General features: G+C 41.2%; 1 protein-coding gene and 1 pseudogene across 1 annotated transcript in view; both read left to right on the top strand.

The window, feature by feature from the left end:
• The first annotated feature begins 256 nt into the window (after positions 1-256).
• Positions 257-1,716, top strand: LOC147445517 (uncharacterized; annotated as a pseudogene).
• A 6,676-nt stretch (positions 1,717-8,392) lies between these two features.
• The window catches only part of LOC147445516 (potassium transporter 5-like), a 95,473-nt gene continuing 91,835 nt past the window's right edge, over positions 8,393-12,030 (top strand). Inside the window, exons 1-2 of the mRNA XM_086526052.1 lie at positions 8,393-8,864; positions 9,536-9,761. Coding sequence (XP_086382178.1) covers positions 8,748-8,864; positions 9,536-9,761 — 343 coding nt within the window. The 5' untranslated portion in view covers positions 8,393-8,747. The remainder of the gene's footprint in view (positions 8,865-9,535; positions 9,762-12,030) is intronic.

Below are 12,030 nucleotides of genomic sequence, written 5' to 3'. Positions count from 1 at the left end.
TGGGATGCCCAAACGGGCTGCCCATTGCATGCAAATAGGCATGCCAAAACCTCTCTAATAGAGGGTCCACACAGCATGCGTTTGGCCCCTCTATTAGAGAGGTTTTGGCATGCCTATTTGCATGCAATGGGCAGACCGTTTGGGGAGCCCATTGCATGCAAATAGACATCCCAAAACCCCTCTAATAGAGGGGCCAAACTCATGCCAAAATGGCATGAAACATCAATGCAGATTGCCAGCATTAGCAACGCTGGTGATGGAAGACAACGAGAAGTATCGTCTTCCAAAGGCACCATGGATCCTTTCAAACACTGACCAAATCAAAGTGAAAGAAGTAATTGCTTCCATCAGAACACCTACAAGTTACATTTAGTTTTTAAAGGGAGCATTCTCAAAGACAAAGAAAGGTGATGGACCCCTATCACATGGGTTGGAATCCCACGATTGGCACAAGATGCTCCATGTGATTATCCACCCTTTACAGTTTATCTTACTTGGATGCTACTCTAATGTTATTACTTTTGAAAACACTATGAAGTTCATCTTACCATTGAGCATCAATGGATGCGGAAGCGAGAAAGTATGTGATGCTATATATAAGATGGGAGAGCTTGTCAGATGGGTGAGCTCTAAGGAGATTGAAGTTGTATCCATACCAGCTGCAAGATTGTTAGCCAAAGAAGCAGTTGTTCTCGTTGAAGAGAGCTTTCCCAGGTCCATACTAGTGAGCCAACTCCATCTTATATTGCATCTTGTGGATGAGGTGGAGGTTTGTGGAGTGGTCCATTCACGTTGAATGTTATTTCTTGAGAGTTTTCTTAAGATGCTCAAGGACTTTGTGAGGCTACGCTCACAGCCAAAGGCTAGCATGGCCAAAGGATGGATTGTTCAAGAGTTGTTTGTGTACATCTTTGAGTACTTGGCTATAGTGGATGAAATGATACCACGTTTATGGACTGATAAAGAAGATCCAAGGATGCACTCTCATATGTCAAATGGGAAGGGGAAGATAAAGCTCATGGAAAGGCACATACATGATGTAATAAACAACTACCTTGTCCTTAATGTACCAAAGATGCAAAAGAGGGTAGATCTATATACAAAATTGAAATGAAAGCGTGAAGAAGATCAAGAAGCGTATAGGGAAATACACTCTCACATAAGAAATTGCAATGTGGTTTACCTATTGTACCTTGCCATGTTTCCAAACTTATAAGGCCCGATTGGTTGCATGAACAAATGACTAAAGCTAAAGCTGATGGTGAGCATGTTAGCAATGAGGAGTGGGAGTATGTGCGAGGTTGTCTACCAAAGGTAATTGCTAATCAAACTGATTATGCAAAATATAAAGTATTAGTATATTGCTACCTATACTCAAACTTGTTCTACTTTCAACAAGCAATGATGTTTAACTCGATGTGGCATGAGGGAAGGCACTTTTGAACTGATAATGTAGACAAACAACGACAAATGATAGTGGAGTGATGGGCAATTTTGATGCACAAACTCCAAACGATATGGAAAATAGATATTCTGGAGTTATCCATAGAATCTACCAAGTAGATTTTTGAACTTTTCAAAAGTATGTGTTTGATGTGAAGTGGTTTGCAGGCGTCTCATCTAGACATGCAAGCAATATCTACATGGTGGACTCTACAAGATTCCGTACGGGCACAAGTGATATTTACATCTCTCCAGAAAGTTGTGAGCGAGTGATCTATCTTCCAAGTATTTATGGATGAAGGTATTGGTTTGTCATACAAGTCAGTCCAAGAGCAAGATGTATACTAGATGACGCAGCGGACATAGGAACCGCTGTGGATGAACACAACGATGATGATGAAGCAGACATAGAAGGTGAAGAACTTCCACCATGACCGCTTGACGAAGTGAATGAGAATGATGTCGATGAAGAAGAGAAAACCTACATAGAAGATGAAGAAGAGGATGAAGAGATAGAAGAAGAGAATGATGATGAGGATGATCGTTTCAATCCCTATATTGTTGATTTTGATGAACTAGGACTCCACATAGACCGCGTCATGGCTATGGAACTAGCAGATGATAATGTAGTGGTTGATTCATTAAGGCCATGTTTTAATGCAACGTAATGAGGATGTTGTAGCTAATGTCGATCACTTGCTTTTGTGAATGCTTAATTAAGGATCTTTTGCTAGAATACATTGTAACACATTTCTTTGATCTCTCTCTCTCTCTCTCTCTCTCTCTCTCTCTCTCTCTCTCTCTCTGGCTCGTTCGTTTGTAGATGCAACAAGTAGCAACAAGGCGAGCTGAGGTGAGGTGGTATTTGTAGAGGGATAAATTCTCTAGGACGTACGTCTGGGGAAGACAAGGGAGGACAAGGATGGAAAAGGCATGCGCACAAAGAAGGGGGGGGGGGGGAGTGAGGGGGCTCACAAAGGACTAAGCTACCTCAAAGGGTTGGAAGGGAATGCGTAGAAGATAACTGGTGAGGATGGCGAGGCAAGCAGTCTTTGCTGATGTGAAATTTTGGGGTAGGAGGGGGGATAGAATAATCCAAGGGAATCCTAAAATTTAATGGATTTCTTTTGAGGAGAACCAATAAATAACTATAGTATATAGAGAGGATACAAGATGAAAGTACTTTTTATTATATATTTTGTATTATATAAAGGAGAGATGTGGATGGGCATATCAAAAGGAGTATATTCATTCGAGGGTATCTAAGAGGCTATAATCAAGGCAAATTGTAAAGCTATCTGCGCGGAAATTCCTGCAGCTATCGACGTGGCAAAAAACAAGGAAAGACTGCGGCAAAACATTATTTTTACTCTCTCTCTTTCCCCACGCCTCTTCTCTCTACTCCTTCTCATCCTGGCGCGGCTGTCATGCGTGGCAAAGACCTCAGTCTCTTATAATATGCGCTCTCAATCGTATTTGGAAGAAATCTTGTTGTGCCATTTGAGAAAGAATGTATCGAGCAAGGAGCAATCCAAAATGCACTACAATTTGCATACATATTGAGCAATGTGTTCCCTGGGCATGAATCTCACTCCACATTTCCCCAATGCTTCTTGGCCCTAACCTTATGGGGCACCTCGTAAACATTGCGACACCGCAATGCAACACAGACAACACATTGACATAACATTCAAAAATAGAATTTTCCCATTTTCTTAATAATGCCACATGTCTTCAAAATACAAGCATAAGTAATAGCATTTTCTTAGAAACGCTCACTCTACATTCAACAAAAAAAACCTAGAGATTCTTCCCCCTCCCCATTTTGTGGACATAACTTGCAATAAGTGTAGTTCGAGACATGCTTTAAGGCACACTTGGATTTTAAAGAAATCATATCAAATCGATATACATGTGAACCAAAGCATTTCAACAAACTAATAATATAAGCATGCATATGTGCACTAAGGATGCAAGTGTAGGAGAGGGACCCTCACTTTACATCAGTCGATAGCCTCTCTGCCTTGTCCATGTTTCACAAATATCTGCATGTATCCTATTGCCATGGTATTGACTTGTTTGCTTTGCCCATGTTTGACATACGGTGCAAAAGATGCAGTCCACATGACAACATCTCGAACTAGCACAATGTGAATGACTTTGTGCTCTCATACCTGCAATTGGCATACATATTGTCCGACATGCTTCAAGCTAAGTTGTATACTATCCCTACTGTCACAGATATCAACATGTATCCTACAATATTTCTCTTCAATCCTATGCATGTATCAGCTAGCACCACAAAGCTAGAATGTGATGTATTGCTGTTGTCAAGGGTTCAACTACATTGCAATACATGATCGTGTTTGGAGAAAGGCCCTCACTTTACATCTAGTGAAACACCATGAGCTTATTTCCTTTTTCCATGCTTAACATACCCTAAATTATATACCGGACAAGAATCTCATGAAGTAATTGTGCTATGAAAAACAACAACTAGTATACATATTGACTAACATACTCCCTAAGTACATGTCTCTCAATATCACTGGTTGTGTTACAAACATTGACCAACAAGTTTTCTCTTGCTGGCACAAAGGGCTCCGTTATATCTTCAAGGTGTAAGCATAAGTGGTTGTATTTTGCAAAGGTCCATCACGTTGTGCTCATGAAAATAATGTAGAGCTTCTTAGCTCCTCCCACTCTAGACATACTTTGCAATAGGTCCAATCAACCACACAATAAGCGAAAAGCTCACCATTGTTGCATACATGTTAATCAAAGAATTGCCAAGCACCATGCCATTTTTCAAGAGCCATCGACAATCTCTTCATGAAATCGTAAAAGAACCCATGTCTTCTTAGCCTTCCCAATATCGATGGCCTTAGAATGCAATAAGTACACTCCAATGATTGACAGCCTGATAGAAAGCTCACCAAAGTTGGCATGTACCAAAGCTTAAGCTCTTCTCCATTTCAAGAAAACTTATCCTATTTTTACGTACATTATCCCTTGCCATTCTTTCAACGGTTTTTCAAGCACTTCCACATTGCTAGCTTTACGTTATCTTTGACAAAATCCAACTACTCTAGCTACTTGTTTGAGCTCTACTGTGCTTTGTTTAGGGCACCCCTATTGCTCTTTTACTTGGGTGCTATTGATTCCATCAGCAATTATTTGCCTACCAATTATGAGCTATGGCAGAGGCATGACTGAAATGAACGTGGAGATTGTGGGTGCTGGCTACATCCTAGGTTGTGGTAGGGATTCTCAATCTCCCAGCCTGTATCAAAATTTGTAACGAAAAAACTTTGTTGTAATAACTGGTGCCTGGATTGAACTTTTGTTCTTGATGCTTTCATGGCAAGATTTCTAGCCTCATTTCCAATTACTACCCTTTGGCGTTTGAGTATTGATCAATAAAGACTATTCATATACGAACAAGATCTTGTGATTCATGTGTGGCATAGCACACTAACATGCTGGTCAATGTAGATTAAAAAACAGTCGTTGTTGAAAGAGAAATGGACCATTGCGTAATTAGAAGAGAGCTCGCATTTTTGCACATCTTGAATGTGAGCAGGAAAGACCTTGAGCAGGATGAGCATGTTGAGGAAGAGGAAATTGAAGGTTGCTGCAAGAGCTGAGGTCGCCATAGCTTAATGGCTTGAGCTAGTTCTAATAGACTGTTGTACCTTCTCTCTCTCTCTCTCTCTCTCTCTCTCCCCCCCCAATGCATGAGAAGGCACATGTACTCTTAACTTTTTGAAAAAGAAGGCACCAAGTTTTGACACGTGGAGTGCTCAAGAGTTCAAGAAATTCTCAAGCCTTTTATAAAGAGGATAGATAGATGGTAAGGCCATAGAAATGTAATTCATGTGTTGTGAGTTCAAGACCCTAGAGGTCTTACTAGCCTTCCTGAACTTAGTTTCCCCTCTTGATAAAGAAGGATGAACCAAATTGTTCGACTATTGTGGGCATCGGCGCCCCTGATTTTTAGGTTTTTTTTTGTGGTGGTGGGGGGGGGGATGTTGGTAAAGTGGTGGCCCCCAAATACTAGCCCAAGAACATGGAACAATCAAGATCTAGAAAGAGTATGCACAACTGAAAGTAGAGGGGACGTGATTGATTTTGTAAGAGGCTAGGTAGAGCGCTTCCATGTGGGGAGTTTTGAAACACGTTCACTTAAAATGGAAGGAAGTCATGGGTCTTGTTCTGCATGTTTTACCGACTTTTGCAACTTTCATTTTCTCACTAAGAATAGAAATAAATTTTTAGCAAGATAGGGTACGGGGGCCAATAATGGGACGGCCCCCTATGGAATGACAAACGAGGCCCAAATTACAATATGTAGAGGCGCCAATTGAAGATCACCGAACTGTGTTTGCTGGGATGGTTAATGAGAGCTTACGAAACCTGATTGGTTGGGTTTGTGTTCGAGTGGACGTGGCGCCGACATCTATGAAATAGCCCATGTCTGTCTTGCTAATAGACCCCAAATTTTTTACTTGCGAAAAATTCATTGCTGTTGCACATGCTATCAGAGGCACCGTTGCAGCCTAAACTTTTGTCGCAGTATGACCATTGCCCCACCTAACTTTCGTGCTACACAGAAGCTGAAATTGTTGAGTAACCAGAAAAGCCGCTCGACATCTGCTTAAAGGTCCTAAAGCTGGGTGTTTTACCCTAATGCAACAACACTTGGAAAGTTTGTGAGTTGTGAAACTTACTCTTTGGAAGCCTTGTAAATAGAAGCGCAATGATAGGGAGAGTGTTTTTGTGCCTCCTCAAAAAGGTCTTAGAGAAGAAGGGATTAAGGAGTGCATTCATACAAGTTTGATCCCATGATGTGAAGTATTAACTGGATGAAATTTTCCTTGATATTTTAATTTGTAGGAGAGTCCTTTCAATTAAGGACCTCACAAAGGCCCATTCCATTGAATTGTTTTATTATATCTTATGCTAAATAGATCTACTTTTTTTTATGAAAGCATTAAAATATTCTTTTGTTTTATTGTGTCAGTGGGTCCTTTATTTTACTGTTTTTATTTTACTTTCTTTTCATTTTATTTTGTCTTAAACTGCCAATGTGCGCCTTTCACCTTGTTTTTTAAAGTGGGGCTCTTCTTAACATATAAGGCATTTGAACAGATGTAGGGGTTTGGCTACCAATATTTGCAAATGGGTAAGAAAGACGTGGAAGATTATCTTCTATATACAAATGACCTCATCCTAGGAGGAGTTAGATTGCAAAATCAAGCATGGTATGCACAGGTACTGCTATTTGAAACAAATTTGGAAAGCTAGGAACCTTCACATCTTTGAGGAAAAATGTATCGGGACACAATTTAATGATGTTGTGAGTGAGAGTAATGAGCTCATCTATGCTATTAGATCAAAGAGAGGGTCCGCCACTAACGTCGAAGAATGGAAACATGCACTTAAGTGCATTGGATACTAGTGTGGTATTACTTAGTAGCCCTTTGTTAGCCTCTTGTTGTATATTATTACACGCACATGTAGTGCTTGAGGTTGATTGTATGTTCTTTTCTGAGTCAATATAACATCTCCACTCACAATTGCGAGTATATGAAAATAAAAAATAAAAATATAAAGCATTTGTGATTATGTGCATATATTGTACAATATAATTTTATATTAAAAAAACACAACAAAAATGACACGTGATTATGTGTATATATTGTACAATATAATTTTATATTTAAAAAACACAACAAAAATGACACGTGATTGTTGGCTTTCATTTAGACATACTCCCTAAATTCTCATCCCTCCTTAACTTTAAGAGGCCTTCTTGACGCACCTTGTTTTTTTATTGAAAGAACTAGATATTAGGAATTGGCTGGCAATTTCATTTGGATGATGAGTCTATGAAGGGCTCTACTCTAAGAGAGAAAATAATCCTAGCCTCTTAGGGAGAGGAGTTCTCAAATAGTCTAGGGGAAACTAGTGACAAAAGTGTCTGCCCTAGGAGTATGGGTGCATTTGTGTGGTCTCTTTGCCTTTCATTTAATTTGTATAGACATCTTTTTTTGGTTTTGTTTTGGGGAGATGATAGAGTAGGGGGTACCCAACTGGAGAAAATAAGAAAATGGTGGAATTAGTTTGAAACGGAAAAGGGAATGGTGCATGGCGTGAGGAAAAAGGAAGGGTGCGAGAATGTTGCACGCGTGGCTTGGCATGCCGTCTCTCTCTCTCTCTCTCTCTCTCTCTCTCTCTCTCTCTCTCTCTCTCGCGAAACCTCAGAAGCCGAGCATGATGTAGAGGAGCGCACAACGGTTTGCGCTCTCTCTCTCTCTCTCTCTCTCTCTCTCTCTCTCTCACACACACACACACACACACACACACACACACACACACACACACACACACACACACACACACACACACACACAGAGCGGAGGCACTTTGATGAGGGACTGCTAGGGGCGATAGTGAGTCGAGGGAGGCAAGGCGTGCATGCAGAGAAAGTGTGTGTGATGAGGGACACACACACACACATACACACACACACACACACACACATACACACAACGGAGGCACTTTGATGAGGGACTGCTAGGGGCGACAGTGAGTCGAGGGGGGCAAGGCGTGCATGCAGAGAGGGAAAATGGGCAACGACCGTGCTGTGCGATATGGAGAGATGAGGGCGCATAGCAGATGACGTGGTTTTTTGGTGGGGGGTGGGGGGGAGGGGAATCTAACTAATCGTGGCTTTGAATTTCACTCAAGCCACCACTTTGAAGCCAAATTCAAGGTGAATTTCAAACAACTTTCAATTTTGGGGCTGGGTGGTAGGTTAGAAATTGTGCTTTCAACTTTGGCCCCTTCTTCTTGTGGGAGGAACATACTATTATAGATATAGATAAATAAAAAGGTAAATAGCGTGTTTGCGCGTAGCTCACCACCTTGTTCAGTTGCTCTTTCTCTCCCGCTCCCAACCTCTCTCCCTCTCTCTCTCTCTCTCACACACACACACACACACACACACACACACACACACACAGCTGTTTAGCTCAAATTAGCGAATTAACCAACTTTTACCTGATGAGGGTTGCGTGTGCCCCCCGCCGCCCAGAGAGAGAGAGAGAGAGAGAGAGAGAGAGAGAGAGAGAGAGAGCTGTTTATCTAAACAGAGTTTTTCTCATTAGCTAGTTCTTACATGATGCACGTATACCTACAGTATAATTAGATGGTGTATATTATAAGCTTCCGGTAGTCGACGGGTGCAAGCTTGCACTGCAATACTGATTTCTCAGTTGAACTTTCATAGTGAGCCCATCATGGGGACTGACGGTGATGATGCTGCGGTTGAAGACAATAACCAAAGACGGCTACACAGGCTTGATTCATTGGAAGTAGAGGCAGGCCGCATTCCAGGCAACCAAATTTTAAACAAGGTAACCAAATTTCTGTCGATATTCTCTGTAAATTAGATTCATGAAGCTCACAAAAATCTATGCTATCATCAACAATGGCCCAAATTGGGCGGTCTGAGTTTTTTAGTGATTGTTGCTCTAAAAAGTATTTAAAGGATTTCCTAAGGTGGACCATAAGATAGTATGTAAAGGTCTCCAAGGTATGTATGTAAGGGCTGATTTTTAGGGTTCAAGAAGGCATTTATGATTCAAATACACTGTAAAGTAGTAAAGGCCTTTATTTTAGGTGGATTATTTCATGCCCGCTTTGCTGTTTGTGCTAAGAAAATAATGAAACACTTAATGGAAAGCTCAATGAACACATGGGCGGGATATCCTTAGCATCCCAACATGCGTGCTCAGTAGCAGGCAAAACAAATCTAGCAACATAACTGCTAGAACCAGCACCATCAGCAACAGAACTTGGTCTTACATCATAACCACACACAATGTTCCAACTGATATGTAAAGGTCTCTAGGGTATATGTATTTCGTATGTAAGGGCTTCTAATTAGGATTCAAGAAGGCATGTAATTTTTCTGAAGGTTTTGAATGTTCTGTTGCACATGGAGTCATCAAGCTCCAGATTATATATATTTTTTACTAACCAAACTGAGGCATTCTAAAGAGACTTCCGGTTTTTTTAAATGCAGGGTTTCTCTACAGCCTTGATTCTAAAGTTGGCATTTGAGAGCTTAGGGGTGATATATGGGGATGTCGGCACATCACCCCTCTACGTCTATAGCAGTACCTTTCCCCATAGCCCCCCTCATAAAGATGATGTGCTTGGGGCTCTGTGCCTCATCATCTATACTCTTTCCCTTATTCCTCTCATCAAATATGTTTTCTTCGTACTTTGCGCAAATGACAATGGAAATGGTGAGTGCTCTGGTCATTATAGGTGACTTTTTAAAAAAAAGAATTTTTGTTTTCCTTTCTTAAAAGTACTTGATCTCTACTTTTCTGATTTGGATTTTGTATCAAACACATGCAGTACTTGATCTCTATTTTCCGATTTGCAATTTTCTATCAAATACATGTAGAAGGCAGGTTTGCTATCAGGAAAAGGTATAGAGACACATGGGGTTACTCATCTAATACTTCAACGATTGAGAAGATTGATTGCACAAAAAAGAACAAACACACATGGGATTACTCATCTAATACTTCAATGATTGAGAAGATTGATTGCACAAAAAAGAACAAAGAGCTAGCCAATAGGCTGGAAAAAACAATTATATCGGAAAACAATACTAGTAGTAGCATTGCAAAGAGATCCCTCATGCAACTGATTGACAGCCATTCTTTGGGTAGTAGAGAGAGGTGGATGCAGGTTTGTCAATGTCCCACATACTCTGGAAACTAATCTACTTAACCTTGACATTAATAAAAAGTAACTAAAAGAGATAAGACAGAAATGATGGAGATTGAGACAAATACTAGAATACAATACACCAAGATTGAATTCACTACTGAATCAAAATGACAAGTACAATATACAACATGAGAGATGAAGCAGGTGTGATTTGGGACTACTTTTAGGTGACAATGATCTAGGAGAAGTAGATCTGAGTGATCTAGGGTAGGTGACTAAAGTAGATAATCTAACTAGATCTAAATATTGGTGAATCTAATCCACCATTACATTTTAACATCCCCCTTAGGGGTGGATTAAATTGTTGACTGAATTGCATCCCCCCTTCGCTAGGCAGCATCGGAAAATATGGGTGGAGAAACATTCTGATGCAGGATGCACATTGCTTTGGTCTTGGAACAGATTTGGTGAGGAAATCCGCCCACTTGCTGCCTGTAGGAACATACTACAAAGATTTAATGATACGCACATGTTTGATTTTCGGGGAGAAGTTGGGACTTTTTGAGAGTGTGATGGCGGATTTATTGTCGCAGGAGTCTGTAGAGGTGGATGAGCACCGAATCAATGGTTGTAGCTCGTAGAGAAGCTCAGAAAGACAAAGATCTTCGCAGGAAGCCAAGGAAGCGGCGGCATACTTAGCTCCTGTAGAGAAAAGGGCGACAGTCTTCTGCCACTTTGTTTGCCAAGAAACTCGCCCACCTGATAGCATAGACACATAACCGGCCCTAGAAGAACTACAGGGATCATCACTTGCCCATGTAGCATCATTATATCGAGATATGTGGAGTGGTGTGTAGGGATTATAAGAATATGTAAGGCTGTTAACGATGTATGCGACAAACAACTTTCTTCTGAGCATGCCAGGGCTTGGTGGGTGCACGAGATAAAATGTGGTCAGCATAGCATAAATCAAAGCGAGTGCAAGAAACAAGATAACATATTGGATCACAAGAACGTGCATAAGAAAATTGGAGCATATATATTTCATCTTTAATAGTGAAAGCATGATATTCTGGAGCTAGAGAGATGCATTAGCTAGAGAGATGCGTTGACTAGGCAAGGGTGTGGTTTTTGATTGATAACCCAAGTGATAGAGCTTTGTTCTGCAAGAATCTTTGAGATGTATTTTCATTGGCAAAGCTTTATAGATGATCCATGTGGATCTCTTATAACTTCAATGCCAAGAATATTTGTCATGGGTCCTTTATCAGAGATGGAAAATCTCTGGCAGAGATAGAAGAAACTGAGGAGATTCTTATACCTGAACAAGTCCTAGCTTACAAAGAAAGGAAAGTGAAGGGCAAGTGCCCGCAAGTATTTGATTACCTTGTTGGAGGAAAACTATGTCGTGCTGTCTACTCTGGGTGCTCCTTACTGCAATGTGCAAGAAACCTCACTCCAAACAGAACAAACACTATAGAGCAATGGAAGCAAAATTGTACTCAAATGACATAACAATAGACTCCGAACTCAATGGAACTCGACTAATTGATGATGTCACAAACTGGTGACGTGGTTGCCCAGTACACACACTGAAACGAACGAGGAGAAAGGAGCTCCTGGCTACACAGACTGCCTACAGATACGCATCGGACGAACCACCCGACCATAGCCACCATCCGGCAGCTCCCCCGTGCTGGGGCCAGCGTCCGAGGACGTAGGCGTGCACCTGTAAGACCGAGCGTCCGATACCACCCGGCCTCACCTCCTCGAGGTGACCTCGCACACTCCTAGCCTCACGGGCTAACCACTGGCACTCTGCCAGTGGGGGTC

Source organism: Adiantum capillus-veneris, chromosome 12, assembly GCF_014529385.1.
Source record: "Adiantum capillus-veneris isolate H3 chromosome 12, ASM1452938v2, whole genome shotgun sequence".
NCBI classification, from domain to species: Eukaryota; Viridiplantae; Streptophyta; class Polypodiopsida; order Polypodiales; family Pteridaceae; genus Adiantum; species Adiantum capillus-veneris.
This window is presented reverse-complemented; position numbering and strand designations above follow the sequence as displayed.